Source organism: Podarcis gaigeae, assembly GCF_964106915.1.
Source record: "Podarcis gaigeae genome assembly, chromosome: 3".
NCBI lineage: Eukaryota > Metazoa > Chordata > Lepidosauria > Squamata > Lacertidae > Podarcis > Podarcis gaigeae.
This window is the reverse complement of record NC_139680.1, coordinates 107260398-107278765: the sequence shown is the minus strand read 5'-3', so window position 1 is coordinate 107278765 and position 18368 is coordinate 107260398. Positions and strand designations below refer to the sequence as shown.

The 18368-nt window shown below is 47.5% G+C and overlaps 1 protein-coding gene across 1 annotated transcript; it reads right to left on the bottom strand.

The window, feature by feature from the left end:
• Positions 1-690: 690 nt before the first annotated feature.
• GTF2A1L (general transcription factor IIA subunit 1 like) lies at positions 691-18149 on the bottom strand. The gene is made up of 9 exons (XM_083733581.1): positions 18020-18149; positions 11973-12074; positions 10569-10692; positions 9211-9272; positions 7564-7660; positions 5425-5987; positions 3454-3741; positions 2442-2531; positions 691-960 (listed from the first exon to the last, which is right to left on the bottom strand). Exons 1-9 carry the CDS (start codon positions 18038-18040, stop codon positions 853-855), a joined length of 1455 nt encoding a protein of 484 aa, XP_083589707.1. The 5' UTR covers positions 18041-18149; the 3' UTR covers positions 691-852.
• Between the last annotated feature and the right edge of the window lie 219 nt (positions 18150-18368).

Genomic DNA, 18368 nt, shown 5'->3' with positions numbered 1-18368 from the left:
ATTGACTTCTAGTAGCTTTGACTGCAGAGACATCACCTTGCCAACAAAGGTCCATATAGTTAAAGCTATGGTTTTCCCAGTAGTGATGTATAGAAGTGAGAGATGGACCATAAAGAAGGCTGATCGCCGAAGAATTGATGCTTTTGAATTATGGTGCTGGAGGAGACTCTTGAGAGTCCCATGGACTGCAAGAAGATCAAACCTCTCCATTCTTAAGGAAAGCAGTCCTGAGGGCTCACTTGAAGGACAGATCCTGAAGCTGAGGCTCCAATACTTTGGCCGCCACCTCATAAGAAGAGAAGACTCCCTGGAAAAGACCCTGATGTTGGGAAAGATGGAGGGCACAAGGAGAAGGGGACGATAGAGGACGAAATGGTTGAACAGTGTTCTCGAAACTACCGGCATGAGTTTGACCAAGCTGTGGGAGTCAATGGAAGACAGGAGTGCCTGGCGTGCTCTGGTCCATGGGGTCACGAAGAGTCGGACATGGCTAAATGACTAAACAACAACAACAAGCTTTAACTGCTGGGAGACTCAAGGCCCCCAAGTTACAGTGCCTTCCATAACTCAAGCTGGCTTGGAGATTTGGTTAGCATCAAAGAACAGAGATGCCACAAATAGATGTGCTAAGTGAGCTGCATAACCCACATTTGTGTGTGTGCACAAAAGGCAAAGCTGGTCCATGCACAATCACTGTTAACGTAGGATTTATTCATTTTTTACATGTGTTTTTCATGTGAAGTCTCTTTTCACATTGCTGTATTTCACATTTCAGAAGGCAAGCATTTCAGTATATTCTTACCGAATGTTGCACACAAAAAACCAAAAGCACTCTGGATATTTTTGTACATTTCACCATTCTGCATCTCCAATGGCTTTGGAAAAAACGTAGTCCTTTCCCCCAAAGCACATCACACCATCTTTCAAGTAGAACTTCCATCTGTTCTTACTCCGCTGAACCTGGTAAAAAAAAAAAAAAAGCAGTATACTGAAGCCTTTAAATCCCACTAAAATAACAGTTGCTTTCCTTGGTAAGCAATGGGAAATATTGAACAATTAAAAACAATTCATGTACTAAAAGCAGAAGCACTCAGAAATATCTTCACTGCACACTTAAAAAGTAGCTTACATGTGGAACAGACAACCTTGCAAGGCAGGGAGCTGTTCAGGATTCCAGACAGCCACACCTTTTTCCAGGGAAACTCCATTGCGTGGACGGGCAGAGTCCCCAGATCCCGAGCGGTCCATCCCCCCCCCCCAAGTCATGTGGAATAACGACTCAAGACAACGTGCTATGGGATTAAATTGGCCACAACTTTATTAATTTTCAAATGTGGGTAGACCTTGGCTCAGGCATTGGGCGTTATCCCTCCCCAGTCCCCAGCCGGGAACCTAGGGAGCATCAGGGTTATCTAGTGGGGGGGGGATGGGCCGGCTCTGGAGAACATATGTTCAAGCAGAGATAGCCGCCCCCGTTACGCCACTGCTGCAGGGGAGAGCAATGACGACTTTTCGGCGTACGGTCAAAGCCTCCCTTCAGAAACCTCTTTAACGGGGAACCCTGGTATCGCCACTGCAAAGAGGAAGGTAGACTAAAGGATTCTGCCCAAGGCCTGATACCGCCAAAGTTGTGACGTTTTGCTATGGGAAAGGCGAAACCTGCCAATGCAGGGAAATTCCTTTCCGGCCCTTTAAGAGCAACCTTGACGTAGCAGCGCCCGCATACCTGTGAAGAAAAGTTAACCTGCAAAATAAGACATTAACTGAGGGTGGGTAGGGTGGGAGAAGCTCTGGAGCCAAGTGAGGATTCCCAGGTAAGATCCTCCCTCTACTGTGTGGGCAGGTAGTCCCTCCCCTACCTGGCTTGGTCTCCTTGGCAACGCTTCCCCCAGGCGGGATTGGACAACTGACTGAGGTAGGCGGAGACCTCCAGGTATCCCACCTGAGGGAAGGCAAAGCCAAACCTATGCTGTTGGAGCCGCTCCAGATCTAGGGGCTGCACGCGTCCACACAAAGGGCGCCCCCCGTTTTAGGCGGGGAGCGGTCATTCCTTCCCACCCACTAGGCAGCTCCCATCAGCTCCAGCCAACATGGCCAATGGAAAGGATTGAGGGGATTTGCAGTCCATACCAACCCACCCCCCAAATAAGCAGATAAAACGGCCTTAATTTATTCCTAGGTCGTCTTCCCACATTTTTTGGTTACAGCGCACATCTTAGTTGTTTTACTTAAGACACAAAGTGTAAATGCATCATACAGGAACTTTCATCAGGGATACATGATTGGTGCGGCTGCCTGTGGAAAAACTCCCTGCACAGCAAACCCAGGTCTGTGTTCGATGTGAATGAGGGAGGCAGTTACATTTTCCCCAAACATTTAACAGGGCTGGGAAGACTTAAATTGTAAAGGCCCATTTAACTAGCAAGCATTCTTCACTGTACCTTGTCATACTGGCATACAATTATGTTATCGGTGTCAAATACATCTGGTGTCTCCTGCTCACTGACATCGTCCCCAGAATTTAAAGGATCCTAAAAAAGGAAAAGGTTTCTTTTTTCCTGATTGGCATTGAACTATGTTTCTTAAATAACAACAACAAGAACTGGTCAACTCTGTTATGGTAGCAGCCTTCCAAGAACACAAAGGGTGACTCTGGAATGTGCAAGTATATGTGGAATTTTGAGGAAGTGTTATGAATTTTGAAGTGTTATGAATTTTGAGGAAGTGTTACCACAAAATACTGCCATAGGACGTGTTTGTTGTAACACAGGGGATGTCTCCATCTCAGTTTCTGCATGTGCAAAATAGGTGGGCATAGCATGCCTTTTCATGCAGGAAAAGAATGAAAGGGGAGAGATGTTTTTCATCAGTGCCATCACCCCAACAGGGGCGTCACAATTGCTCATGTCTGCAGTGCAGATCATGTAACTGGATGGCATGCAGCTGATTATCAAAGACTCAAAGTGCCCAAATCTGGATTGGCATCAAAGTTCACAAGTAACATAACAGGAATAAAGATGTAATATCTTCCCCATTTTGGTCCTCAAAATTGTTCTCTGATTCCTGCCATTTATCTACAGTGGTACCTCGGGTTAAGTACTTAATTTGTTCCAGAGGTCCGTTCTTAACCTGAAACTGTTCTTAACCTGAAGCACCACTTTAGCTAATGGGGCCTCCTGCTCCTGCTGAGCCGCTGAAGCATGATTTCTGTTCTCATCTTGAAGCAAATTTCTTCACCTGAAACACTATTTCTGCATTAGCGGAATCTGTAACCTGAAGCATATGTAACCTGAAGTGTATGTAACCCGAGGTACCACTGTATTTCATAAAATTAATACACTGCTTGACTGTAAAAAGATAAAGAAAACTGAAAGCAGTTTACATCTTGTGTAGTTTCAGCCTCACCCACAAATGTGAAAAGAAAGTTATTTTCAAGTGGATTGAAAGCTTTACCTCCTCAATTATGTCAACCGAGGGTTCATCCACATCACTACTGCTGCTAAGAGATTGATTGTCTGAGGTACTGTTTTCCCCATCTTCTTCCTCTTCCTCATCCAGGACCTTCAGATCTTCAGCATCAATGATGCCCACAAGTTCCTCATCTTCCCCATCTCTTGGGCTTTCTATTTCTGCCTTGGGAGAAACATCACCTGTTCCATCCAGCTGAATTATCTCTTCAATATTATTGGCAATATCCTTCTGGGTCTGCAGATCAGCTTCCATCTGCACGCTAGTCTCTAGCTGGAAGGAAGATGTGCACTACACTGAAGACATGGGAGCATTTCCTCACAAACAAATGCACACCACACTGCTTCTGAAGCCTTGCCCTTCTGTCTATGGGAGAGGCTCACAAGATCAATTCAGACATAAGCGTGCTCACAGAAAAGATACATGACAACTATTATCCGTGTCAACTTCCCAGGGTCAAACCCAGGAGCGGGGCTTAGGAGGAATCTAAGATCCTCCTCTCAGCTTTCAATCATTGTAAATTTACAAAGATAAATTGAAATGAAATGAAACTATTCCACAAGCATACACTCATTTTAAAAAAAAACCTTCAGAAAGTAGTTAATAATAATAATAATAATAATAATAATAATAATAATAATAATAACAACAAACCAGCAATGGGAATAATTCAGGGTAGTGCTAAGCAGATCACTCCATCAGCACAAGTATTTCTGCTTACGCGATGGAACAATCTCCCTTCTCTGCCCCACCTCTGCTGTTCCAGAGATTCTCCTGACCCCCACATATACAATTTGGGGGCATGGGAGGAGTGGAGAATACTCACTGCACTTGTTCAGCTTCCACTGGTAGGAGCAGCTAATTTAATCCCCCTTATGGGTGCATGCCAGCTCCTTTAACTACCTCATTCTCAATTTTAAATGGGAAGAATATGGTAAATACCCAAGAGCATGCTTGTCAGGGGCTCAGGAGCAGAGGCAAAGGGAAGAGAGGAAATGGGGAGCGAAGGGGAAGAATCCGAGGGGAGCGTAGGAGAAGAGGACAGTGGCCCGAGGGATTCCATGAGCCTCTCCAGCGAATCGGAAGATTCACAGAAGGGGGCGCCAGTGGCCAGGGGTAGGGGGTTCCCAAGGGGAACGCCCCAGGAGCAAGGGGGCAGCAGGGACTCCCAGAGCAGTAGTTGGAAATCAGGACCAGCTTCCCCACCAGAGCAGAGTGGGGGGGAAGAGTCCCAAGTATCGGGGCCAGTGCATTCCCCACCAGGGAGAGAAGACGAGGCAGGGCTGACCACGCCTCCATCGGAGAGTCGGACAACGGAGGGGAGGTCAGATCCGGCCAGTATCACGGAAGAGGGGAGCAGTGACAGAAGTAGTGTAACGGTTAGGAGAAAGGTCACTGGGTTGGCGCGAGAGGCAAGTTCAAATGTACAGGAGCGCGGGACAGCAGAGAATGAGGATTGGGAACCGGGTCCTAAAGCCCGCCGGAGGCAGGGGGAGGAGCTAAGCGACTCAGCGTCGGAAGAGTCCAGAAAGGGCAATGCCCCAGCGGGCAGGAGGACCCAGAGGAGGAGAGAGCAGCGGAAAAGGTGGAGCAGGGCTAGGATCTTAAACTGGTGTCAGAGGGGAGGAGACTCAGACGGGACTTCGCCGATCTAGGGTTTAAGTCGTAGGGCTGCACGCTGTGGCTTTGAAATGGAAACTGAACTTCAATAAAGACTTTTGTACATTGCTACAGCCTAGCATTGGTCCTCTGTGAGCTGGGACCTAGAGGCAGCTCTGACAATGCTTATTTCACAGTTCTGCACACATCCTATGTCCTGCTACATTTTAAAAATCACATTTGCAAGCAGTTTTGAACAGAAGAAAGAGGGGAAGAAATCCTTCAAAAGAAAGTAGGGAACCTGCGGCCCACCAAATGTTGTTGGACTCTGTCCCTGCTTTAAAATGAAAGAATTACCTCTTCAGAAAAGGAGAGGTTGGCTTCGTCAGACAGGAGAGTGCTGTCGTCCAACTCGTTGCCCATAATTATCAGCTCAATTATATCATTGGGATCCAGCGGCTGCTCAAGATTGACTGGCAATTCCGACCCATTGGGAGAGCTTCCTGCCGTCGCTTCTGTGGCCACTGTAGGGCAGTGTGCTTCAGATAATTTCAAGTCAAGAACAACTGCATTTGGAAGGGTCTCCAGGGAGCTGGTTGGTTGCTCTCTTACCAGAGCTCCCACTGCAGCTTTCCCATGACTCCCAATAGCCTCCTGCATGACAGCAGCAGCAGCAGTAGGCAAGGTCTTCTCTTCCATTCCCACTTGCTGAGATACAGCAGGATTCAGGGCCTGCAGGTTTTCACTGGGTGCCTGATGAGAAGAGGCGTTCACCGGCATGGCACCAGCGGTGGCAGGCTGAGCTCCCGAGGGCTGCCGCCCGAGCTGTTGGAATATTTGCTGGACTGGATTCTGGAGGACAGTTGCACCTCCCGGGGCCTGGGTGACCACCACCGGCATGTTGACTTTATACAGCTGCCCTAAGAAAGAGAAACTGAACATTGTGAGTAGGCCTGTCTCCCTCAATGGCCAATCAGAACTGCTTGGGAAGAGAGCCAGGGTGAGCCAAATTCCTTGGTTTGCCAGCTCTACTGCCATTCAGCTTTTTCCCTCCCACAAAGTTTCCTCCATCAACAGTCAGTTCAGTGTTGCAGTTAACAGAGTGTTAAACACATACATGGTCCACCTGGGGCCCTCCAGATCTTTTTTCTTTTCTTCCATTACAAACAAACAAACAAACCAAAACCTTACGTTTATATCCTCCCTTTCTTCCATCATGGAACATACATGCAGTTCCCAGATAGTACTCCATCCAGGCAATAACCAACCAGACCTGCTTAGCTTCAACCAGATAGTGGCTTCGTGTGCCTTCAAGCCATAATCTGGGGTTGATCTAGAAGAGGCAGGTAGATGAGAGCTGTTACATGGATGACAGAGGGCAAACTAATGCAAGTGTACTGAAAGAAGCAAAGATCACCAGTGTTGAAGGAATGATTCTTCAACATCTACTTCGTTGGACTGGTCGTGTTGTGCAGATACCGGATTATCATCTTTGAAAGCAACTACTCTGTTTTGAACTTAAAAATGGGAAGCGTAATGCTAGTGGTTAACAAATGAGGTTTAAAGACTCTCTCAAGGCAAATCTTTAAAAATGTAGTATTAACACTAACAACTGGGAAACCCTGGCCTGTGAGCACTCCAATTGCAGAACAGCCTTTACCAAAGGTGTCATGAGCTTTGAAGATGCTCAAACTCAGGACAAAAGGGAGAAACGTGCTAAGAGGAAGGAACGCTTGGCAAATCCTCACCATGATCAACTCCCGCTGGGAAACCTATGCCCCCACTGTGGAAAGATGTATGAATCCTGAATTGGCCTCCACAGTCACTTATGGACTCACTGTTAAGACCATGTTTATGGAAGACAATCTTACTCGACTACGAGTGATCGCAGAAGAAGAAGAAGAAGAAGAAGAAGAAGAAGAAGAAGAAGAAGAAAAAGAAGAAGAGGAGGAGGAGGAGGAGGAGGAGGAAAGGAGGGTGGAGCAAGCTTGTTTCCTCCTGCTCCAGAAGGAAGAACCTGAACCAATGGATTCAAGTTATAAGAAAGGGGATTCCAACTAAACCTCAGGTTTAGTAAGAGCTGTTTGACAGTGGAACAGGCTCCCTCGGAAGGTGGAGGACTCTCCTTCCTTAGAAGTTCTTAAACAGAAGTTGGATGGCCATCTGTCATGGATGATTTAGTTGAGGTTCCTGCCTTCCAACTCTACAATTCTACAATCTACGCTTCCATGAGTCTAGGATCAGCTTTCATTGTGCGAACCTGAATTTCTTGGGGTGCAACTGAATCCTACCCAAAAGCAGAAGCAGCCTGGAAACACCATGCAACAGTTCTTTTGTTCCTTTTTTATTAAACTAGTTTGTGGTGCAGTCTTTACCCTTAAAGCTTATCAACGGCCAACTTCCACAATGCAAAATCCTCGCAGTCTTCCTCGCACACTTCTTCAAACCCTGCCAACCATATCAACCACGTTCCAAGCCTGCACCTGCTCTGCTTACCAGAAGCTGTCTGCAGAGTCACGCCAGCAGGTATTTGGATGGGATAGGCGAAGCCTGAAGGCAGGGTGAAGATTGTACCGGCAGACCTGGAGGTGCCCTGAAGTGAAAGGAAGCCCGTCAGGAAAATTCAGTTAGATTTTGTAGATCGCAGCCCATGTTCTGTTCCAGTATCTCTAAAATATGCCCACCGCGCCGTAATTGATCACTTGAACATGGCTGAGGGTCTTGATGGACCACTCAGGGATCTTCCTGCCTGCCGTAGCAATTGCAAAGTGCTCCGCAATACTGTAGCAACTAGCTGTTTAGTGCTTCATACTGGAGAATTTGTGGAATGTCACAATGTTATCCAGGCACTGTAATCTTGGTCACTTTGAAAAATAAAGCTCTGCATTCTGGATTAGTTGTAGTTTCTGGGTCACCTTCAAAGGCAGCCCCACAAAGAGTGCATTGCAGTAGTCCAAGCGGGAGATAACCAGAGCATGTACCACTCTGGCAAGACAGTGTGCGGGCAGGTAGGGTCTCAGTCTGCGTACCAGATGGAGCTGGTAGACAGCTGCCCTGGACCTGCGCCTCCATGGACAGCTGTGAATCCAAAATGACTCCCAGGCTGCGCACCTGATCCTCCAGGGGCACAGTTACCCCATTCAGGACCAGGGAGTCCTCCACACCTGTCTGCCCCCTGTCCTCCAGAAATAATACTTCTGTCTTGTTGGGATTCTACCTTAATCCGTTAGCTGCCATCTACCTCCAGGCACTCACACAGGGCATGTTGCAGAAGGGTAATGTAGAAATGATCCCACTGTAGAAAGCTGGGTTTTACATTTGTTGCTCTTCCCACTTTTGCCTCTGGTGCTGCCCAGCCCTCGCGTTTGGCCTTGGGAAAGTTGCCCAAAATGCAGCCCTTGGGCTGCAAGACGTTGCCCACTCTGCTAGTGCAAATTATCCTCCTGAGTACGTTATTACAGGGCAGATTGTATCCAGACTTGCATATCTATGATTGGAAGGCTCCATCCATTCACATGGAGAGACAGGATCTAGAAGGGGTGCTCTGGTTTTCTCCTAACTCCTCTTTGCTTTGCAGCAACAAGCACCACCTCCCATGCTGCCCCCCCACCCCAAATCCTATGGGACAGTTTTTCCAAGGGGCTGCAGGGGGAGACAAAACAGATGAAAATCACTGCCTTCTGTCTTCCTCTAGCACCGCCAGGAGTCTGTGATGTGCAAGCCTGGACCAAAATCCATTGTACAGACAAGCCTAGCAAAAGCATCAATTCAATACATAAATGGCAAGTTGCTTTCAAATCCTTTTAGGAGACAAGCTATTAAATTAATACAATAAATGAAATAATGGAAACCAGTCTCAAGAGAAGGCCGCGTCTACAATTGGGTTTAGGATGGCAGACAAAAGTAGCGTAATGGTCATCGTCCCCATCCCCAATCGATACGAAACTCTTTAAAAACGAACTGGGCATCTCTATAATTACCGATGTTTGCAATATGAATGCTGATTGCTTGACTACAATTGGCATTTTGCAAGGCTATTTATCATCACCAAAGATTGTTGAACTGGGAAACGTTGATACTGATATAAAATTTTGCCTTTGAGGGAGATAAGAAAAATCATAAGGCAATGCTAAGTCTACATACAAGTTCGGCCGCTGCTGCTGCTGATGTAGCAAACTGTTGAATTCCTCTGCCGGCAGCAGCACCTAAAGGAATATCGTTTAAATAACAAATGTCACAAGGGTAAAGTTTTGAATTCTCCTGCATGGTGATTCCTCTCACTGCATATGCATCACCATTAAGCCCTGACAAAAATCAGAAGCTGGCGTCAGGGGGCGTTCCCAGACAACCGCTTTATTAAGCATCCATCACAATTTGTTTGCAGGGAGATTAGGAAATGCTGGCTATTTAAGGAGCATTCCTTCTGATTTGTCTGCAGGGAGATGATATGATGTTGCACCAAAACAGATTATCACCCCACACTTTCCAGCACATTCCCCCCTCACTTTCCTTCTTGCAAAAAGTCCAACCTTTTCGAGAAGTGAGCTTGTTGCGCAAGACCTCCCAATCCACAACATTTGCCCAACCAGAAAACTGGCTTGTAGGTGATTGAATCCCACCCGAAAATAGCAACAGTCATGAAGTACCCCTGGTGTTACAATAAGGCCGCAAGTCTTCTCTTTGTTTAATCCATCATCAAGCCAGCACCACACTTTGACTTGTGACTGCAATTCATTCAGAGCGCTCCTACGCCTCTCAATTTGTAAGTAAATCCCACTCTCTTCAAAGGGGCTTACTTCCAGGGGGAAAGGTAAAGGATCCCTGGATGACTAAGTCCAGTCAAAGGTGACTATGAGGTGCGGGGTTCATCTTGCGTTCAGGCCAAAGGAGTCAGTGTTTGTTCACAGACAGATTTCTGGGTCATGTGGCCAGTAGGACTAAACTGCTTCTGGCACAATGGAACACCATGACAGAAACCAGGGCACATGGAAACACTGTTTACCTTCCCAGCGCACCGGTATTTATTTATCTACTTGCACTGAGATGCTTTCGAACTGCTAGGTTGGCAGGAGGTGGGACAAAGCAATGCGAGCTCACCCCATCACGGGGATTCAAACCGCCAACTTTCCGATCGGCAAGCCCAAGAGGCTCAGTGTTCAGACTCAGTGGTGTAGGACTGTGGCCTGTGCCTCGCAAGGTATTATTGCCGAGCAGGTATCCGTTAGTAAAAGTGGAAGCTGCAGCTCCTTTCATACCTGACCAACAGCCACACTGGGGCCAATGAGAGTTGGAATGAAGCCAAATATGGAGGGCACCATGTTGGCTCTGCCTGGTCTAACCCAGCCTTGTCTACTGAAGGGCAGCCCTTCTCTGCCATCACATACAACCATCAAATACAAGGCTTGAACAAGGGGTTTTCTGCAGGCCAGATGTACGCTTCCCCAGTGAGCTACTCCCAGCCACCACTGTGCAGTATCTGCAGAAAGAGACCGTTCATCAACCTGTTGTTGTCTGCAGGGCTTGGTGGAAGTTGGGGGGCAGGTGCAAGGTGAACTGGGGAGGAAGGTGGCTGTGGCGGAAGAAGCTTTCCGTCGCTTTAGACTGCATCACTTTCGTTTCCCAGCGCTGCAAGAAAAGGAGGTTTGAATAATAAAACCACACACACATAAAGGTGAAAAGATCTCATTTAAGCCAGGTGATTTTTCCAATCCCCGTCAGGATCTAACATAATCCGTTGGCTTTATATATTGTTGAGTTTGGCCTCCTCTGTCACTGTGGGTGGGCCTATCACTAGGGCTATGCTAAAATAATTACCTGATAAAGGACCCATTAATTGTTCATTAATGAATAATTGCAGGGTGAAACCCAGGAACAGTCCTCTGAAGCAAACAGCTGAGTTTTCCATGTAAGTCATCTGAATAACTGGGGTACGGCCTTAAAACTTTGTATTAGCTGCTTTTAGGGGGTATGGTGAAGGATCGGTGATTAAGCTACCTGCTTTGGGGGGTGTTTTTGCTTCCACTATGCTCTGCTGGTATATTTGTGAACAAACCAATATTATAGAAATACAGAGAGATTTCGGTGTGTATGCTCCCTCTCAAATCTGTAGGAAACTAAACATCATTGCACTATCCCTGGACTCTATTCAAGAAAGTGGGGAGCATCTAAGATTATAATAACCATCCTCGAGGCTATTTTTCTAGAAAAAGAGGTGCCAGAACTCACCATGAACACACCTCCCTTGTTCTCTTAGAAAGGCAATTTTGCCCACCTGAGAGGTGCTGAAACTGAGTTCTGGCAAGTTTTGCCTGGGGGAAAAAGTCCTGACCGTCCCCGTTTGGAAGTATGCAAAAACCAGAAGCATGATCTTTGTGAGGAAATTGCAAGACAGAGCACAAGAACGTACACTCAGCTCAGAGTGTACTTCAGAATCCAATAACCGGAATTTTGATTTTTAGGGGTAGTTCCATATCCCATCATTAACTAAAAAATGAAGATAGATATGACTCCCTTTCGCCCCTGTGACACAGACAGATGCTTTCAACTCTAAATATGAACTAAACTGGTAATCAGTTTAGTAATCAGCGGTGGTAGAATAGTAATGAGGAGCTGAAGAGTTTGGGGGATCTCAACAGCTTGCTCACTAATTTGGTCTTATCTGGTGAATTGCTTTTTTATTTATTTGGCACTACTGAGATACAGCAGTCCAGGAGATCTTATTATAGTCCCTTCTGTGAAATAAGCAACGGGGCTTTGTCCCTGCCCCACCCTCCACTGCATCACTGATGTCAAAGGGAAGTGTTTGGGCTTTTCTGCAGAAAACAGGAATACAGGCTACTCAGACCAGACTAGGAATGGGAGAAAGAGAGAGGGGGAAAACTGCAAACCAGAGCCATTCAACTAACCCGCTTCAGCTCTTTCAGGACCTGCTCATCAACCCCTTCTTCCGCAAAGACATCCTGGACAACTTCAATCACATCGTCGATAACCGATTTGTAGAATTTAGGCTGTGCGGCACATGAATCACAGAGGGGGGGAAGAGTTAAAAGGAGGCTCCCTGTCTCTGTGTGCTGCAGTTCCGTGAAAGAACATAGGAAGATGCTGCCTTGCACCACGTCGGACCACTGACATATATCTAGCTCAATTATGTCTACACTGGCCGGCAGCAGCAGCAGCTCTCAGGGATTTCAGATGGGGTCTCCCAAACCTGCCTGGAGATTCTGGAGAATGAAACTGAGCCCTGCTGCATACGAACCAGGTGTTCTGCCACTGAGCTTCGCCCCTTCTGTGATACTAAAGAAGTTGCATTGGGTCCAGAACTGAGGAATTTCCCATTTTCCCTTTCAAAACATTCACAGGTCTGGCCATCGTGGCTGCAAAACAGGGTTTAAACATGGATGGGCAATGGCTGGTGAAGTCTCAGGAGTCCTAGGTATCTCTCAATAAGATCAGCAGCGCTCAGGGTGCTAAAGGAGGGGGGGAGTGGTCTTGCACCCGGGTCCTGCTTGCCAATTCCCCCCCCCCCCGGGAATCTGGCTGGACACTGTGATCCAGCAAGCTCTTCCTGTGTTCTTAAAGGAGCCCTCTGCACTTCTATGCATGCATGGCCCACTGTGCCCAATAGTGTTTCACTTTCCAGATAAGTGTACAAGGGACTGCAACCTTAATTCAATTTCTGCCCTGTCCGTTCCAAAGCAGTTGGGGCAGGTAAACACAGTTCTTTCCTTTGGCCGTGCAAAATGGCCAGTTACGTTAAAGTCACCCTACACCTGGGGTATGGGGTGTATTGGGTGTGAGGGGAGCGCGACTACCTCTGGGGGAGAGTACATCATGCTCCTTCTGGAGTAGTTTGCCCACCTTTGGTCCTTACCCTGCACTCAGCTCTCACCTGCAGCTCCTAGAAGCTGTCAGCATGCGACAGCAGCCTTATCTCAGGAACGGCTTTGACTGCCCAGCTAAACCAGGTGAGGATAGCCGATGGGAAGTTTTCAATGTTTAACGTTTGATTATATTTTTGTATATGCTAGAAGCTGCCCAGAGTGGCTGGGGCAACCAAGTCAGATTGGCAGGATACAAATAATAAAATTATTATTATTATTATTATTATTATTATTATTACTACTACTACTACTACTACTACTACAGTGGTACCTCGGGGTAAGAACTTAATTCATTCTGGAGGTCCGTTCTTAACCTGAAACTGTTCTTAACCTGAAGCACCACTTTAGCTAATGGGGCCTCCCACTGCCGCCGTGCCAGTGTTGTGCGATTTCTGTTCTCATCCTGAAACAAAGTTCTTACCCCAAGGTACTATTTCTGGGTTAGCGGAGTCTGTAACCTGAAGCATCTGTAACCTGAAGCATCTGTAACCCGAGGTAAAGGTAAAGGGACCCCTGACCATTAGGTCCAGTTGTGGCTGACTTTGGGGTTGCGGCGCTCATCTCACTTTATTGGCCGAGGGAGCAGGCGTACAGCTTCCGGGTCATGTGGCCAGCATGACTAAGCTGCTTCTGGCGAACCAGAGCAGTGCATGGAAGCTGGCATGCTTTCGAACTGCTGGGTTGGCAGGAGCAGGGACCAAGCAACAGGTGCTCACCACATCACGGGAATTCAAACCGCCAACCTTCTGATCGGCAAGTCCTTGGCTCTGTGGTTTAACCCACAGCGCCACCCGCATCCCAGGTACCACTGTATTATTATTGGTCTCAAACCCTCAGCAAGTTAGGGACTTTCCCTGCATGTGAAGACAGGCTTCAGAGGATTGAGCAAACAAGACCGAAAGTGGATCCAATGGTCAAGAAGGTGATTTTTGCAGGATGCTATCGAAGGAAATGAGGGGCAAATGGGGCTCATCAGCCTGGCAAGGTAGACGATCCAAGAGAAGGAAAACTCTGGTCCTAAACATCCGCTGCCTTGTGGCTATACCCATTCATTAGAAAGGCTTTGGGAGTAAACCTCAAGGAACAAGTCGTACCCTCCTGCAGCCAAGCTGGTGCAACACGTCTTGCTCTGCTTTCCTTTGGACCACATCAGCGAGGCCAAAAGGAGGGTCTTTTTGTCTGGGAAGCCCAGGACTTCCATACTTCTCCTGGTATGTCCCACGGAGGACCTTACGGTCTTCAAACAAAAACATCTTGGAGGTCCCAGGCCACAGGGAGGTTAGGCTGGCCTCAACCAGAGCCAGGGCCTTTTCAGCAGTGGCCCCGATCTGGTGGAACGCTCTTTCACAAGAGACTAGGGCCCTGCGGGACTTGACATCTTTCCGCAGAGCCTGCAAGACAAAGCTGTTCCACCAGGCCTTTGGCCAAGGCACAGCCTGACCTTTAGTAATCCTCACAGAACTCTAGCCCAATGGTTGCCATTAATTTGATTTGAACTGATTTTAGAATGAATTGATTTTAGAATGCTGTATTGTTTAATTGTTGTTAGCCGCTCTGAGCCCGGCTTCTGCTGGGGAGGGCGGGATATAAATAAAATATTATTATTATTATGATATACATACCGCCCAGGCTTGCACCCGAGGGAGGTCACTTTGGTGCTGCTAATGGAACAGTTTGACTTCACCCCCCAGAGGCACATTCCACTGTCTCTCAAGCCATACAAATGCCATAACCCCACACCTGTTCAGCACAGAAGCAACACAACCCAGGAGGGAGTGAAGGGGACATAAGTTTCTCTCACAGTAAGTCATGGTGTGGCTTGGTGTGACGTGCAAAGCAGGCTATTAATTTCATATTTTGCCACATTTCCCAGCAAATAAATGTCTTTGCAACATTAAGCTTGTTTTCCTCACTTCTTCTTCTTTTTTTTTTTAAGTGCTTTAAATGTAAAGCTTGAGAACCTTCCCCAGAATACATGCAAACTTGTGTTATCGTCATTTCTACAATTTCAAGACTTCCAAACTAGGTCAGATTTCCCCCGAAAATACATTACATTAATTTCAGCACAGGCTTATTTTGGTGCTGTTAGGCACACGCCCACAAAACATTTATTCTAATAACAGAAGCTTTGCGAGTAATCTCCCGATCTTGAGTTTTAAGATAAGAACGCTAACAATTTGGGTAGCATCGACAAATTTAAAACCCGGCACAAAGTTAACACCAAAAATAAATAAATGTCTGAAGCGTGACAGCCCCTCAAATTAAATGTTCCATGCACGTTTTGTTCAAACAGCAGGTTTATAAGTTTGCTCTTCTAAAATATCCATGCTCTGGAGTAGCTCAGGACATCATGGCAGTCATGAATGGAGGCTGAACTGCTCAACAGACAGTGGAATGTGCTACCTCCCTTCTTGGCGATTTTGAATCCTGCACTGCAAGGGGTTGGACTCGATGACCCTTGAGGTCCCTAGAATGGCCTGCTAGATTAGGCCAGTAGCCCATCTAGTCTAGCATCCTGTCCTCACAGTGACCAGTCAGGTGATTCTGGGAAACCTGCCAGCAGGAGCCAAGCACAAGAGCAGTCTCCCCTCCTGCAGTTTCCAGAAACTAGTAGAATAGTAGAATTGTAGAGTTGGGAGGGACCTCCAGGGGTCATCTAGTCCAGCCCCCTGCAATGGAGGGATTCTGCTCACAGCCAACCCTGAGTGGGCTCGGACCACCAACCACTGACCCATTGCACAAAAGCTTTACTGCTTCCGCAGAGCACAGCCTCTCCTCCGTGAATTTGCCCAATCCTCTTTCAAGCTGACAGCCATCACTGCCTCTTGTGGAAGTGAGTTCCAAAGTTTAACTATGTCCTGTGTGGGGAGGAAAACTTTTCCTTTTATCAGCCCTGAATCTTCCAACGCTCAGCTTCGTTTGATGCCCATGAGTTTTAGTGTTATGAGAGGGGGAGACAACCTTTTCTCTTGTCCACTTTATCCGGAAACAGTGGCTCATGTTCTCCTGTCCTGTCCCCTTTATAAAGATCTGAGGAATGAGATCATCACCCCACTCTTACTTACCATCCCAGGCCGCCCATCTGCGGCCACATTGTTCTTTCTTTTATCAGATCAAAATGATCAGACAACAGCAAAGGTTGCTAGGTTTATAGAGGGTGCAATGAGATTAAGGGCCACTATCTGAACAATAATCTTGGTCATCTGGTTGTCCTTTTTACCCACTGTTGTCTTTTTAATTGTATATATTGCTTGTTTTATGTTGCTGTGGCCGTTGGCTAATGCGAATAAAATTTATCTATGTCTTGTCCACTTTCTCTGTGCCGTGCATAATTTCACTAACTTTTATCATGTCGCCTCTTGCTCTAACCCTAACCCTAACCCTAAAAACGTTCCTTGCCAACAAAGGTCCGTATGGTAAAAACTGTGGTTTTCCCAGTAGTGATGTATGGAAGTGAGAGCTGGACCATAAAGAAGGCTGATTGCCGAAAAAATTGATGCTTTTGAATTATGGTGCTGGAAGAGACTCTTGAGAGTCCCATGGACTGCAAGAAGATCAAACCTCTCCACTCTTAAGGAAATCAGCCCTGAGTGCTCACCGGAAGGACAGATCCTGAAGCTGAGGCTCCAATATTTTGGCCACCTCATGAGAAGAGAAGACTCCCTGGAAAAGACCCTGATGTTGGGAAAGATGGAGGGCACAAGGAGAAGGGGACGACAGAGGACGAGATGGTTGGACAGTGTTCTTGAAGCTACCAGCATGAGTTTGACCAAACTGCAGGAAGCAGTGGAAGACAGGAGTGCCTGGTATGCTCTGGTCCATGGGGTCACAAAGAGTCGGACACAACTAAACGATTAAACAACAACAACAACAAAAACCGTTCCACTGCTTTGCAAGGAGAGGTAGCTGCGGGCTACCTCCATTAGCAACATTTGGGGCAGGGCGAGAGATTAGCCCCACGATGTAAAATACAGACCAAAAGAGTAACCCTGCTGGGTTGGCCGAAACTTCCAGTCAATCCAGCATTCCTGTTTCCCAAAATGCTTTCGGGAATCACTGAAGCAGGACCTGAAAACAACAGCCCTGCCCTGGCTACCTTTCCCACTCCCCACCACTGGTGCATATGGAGGTTTAAAGGTAGACTGCCTCTAAACTTGGAAGCTTCATTGCAGTAGCCTAGCTTCAAAGTGCACCAAGAGACCATTATTAGCCTGACTAGTTCTTCCTAGCCATCCCTTTCAAAGTGATGTAAATCAAGGCGGTGGTGGTGTTTCACCCGCAACTGCATACAACTAACCGTGCCCTATACTAACATGATGGGATGCGGGTGGCGCTGTGGGTTAAACCACAGAGCCTAGGGCTTGCTGATCAGAAGGTTGGCGGTTCGAATCCTTGCGAGGATGTGAGCTCCTGTTGCTTGGTTCCTGCTCCTGCCAACCTAGCAGTCCAAAAGCACATCAAAGTGCAAGTAGATAAATAGGTACCTCTCCGGCAGGAAGGTAAACGGTGTTTCCGTGCGCTGCTCTGGTTCGCCAGAAGCGGCTTAGTCATGCTGGCCACATGACCCGGAAGCTCTACGCCAGCTCCCTCAGCCAATAAAATGAGATGAGCGCCGCAACCCCAGAGTCGGCCACGGCTGGACCTAATGGCCAGGGGTCCCTTTACCTTTATACTAACATAACACAACAGAAAGGTGATATATACCAGCTCTCTAACACGGGGTGCTTTGATGCCAATCTCTTGGGGTTCGGTTCAGTTAAATGCCAGGAGGACTGGGGGGGCGTCTTTAAAAGAAAAATGTACTTTTTCTGCTCCCCCAATCGAGCCATTCTTTTAAGTACTACCCAGAGCCTCTTAACGGGTCTGCTCTAGGAAAGGAATTTGGGGACCCCCCTCTGCAAAAGGACACACACACCCCAAACACAGCCAGGCGCATTAGCATCCTAAGAGGGAAGGGGGGATGTTTGTAAACCGGCTAAGCCCAGGGTCTAAACGTGCCTGGGAGCTTCCCTGAGCCAAGCCGAGCTTCTCCCCCCTATTCCCAGCCCCCCACCCCAGCTTTTCGCCCTCACCACGGGGTTGCCATGAGCCATCTCTCCTCGCCCTCTCGCAGCTCGGCGGCCACCGCCTAACGCCCGTCCGCGCGCGCCCCCTGTCGGTTCCCGAGCCAACTGCCGAGCAGCCGGTCCCTTTCGCCCCTCCGCCGGCTGCCGGCGCTCTGGGAGGGAGGTGTCAATTAGAGGGGAGGTTTCGCTGGAAATGAACGGTTGGTGGGCTGGGACAGGGCTGGACCTAGAAGCTTTCTATTTTTTTATATATATATATATAAAATAAAATGTTTGCTCAGTTTTGCATGCACACGACCACAAAACGTGTGTTCGTGGCATTTTTTAAAAAATTGGGTGGGGAGGGTTTTTAAAA

Coding starts and splice junctions, on each gene's coding strand:
- GTF2A1L (XM_083733581.1), bottom strand. CDS start 18,040: ATGGCTCATGGCAACCCCGTG. Junction 5,988..7,563: donor GACTCTGCAGACAGCTTCTG/GTAAGCAGAGCA, acceptor TCTCTTTCTTAG/GGCAGCTGTATAAAGTCAAC. Junction 2,532..3,453: donor CGGTTGACATAATTGAGGAG/GTAAAGCTTTCA, acceptor TTCCTTTTTTAG/GATCCTTTAAATTCTGGGGA.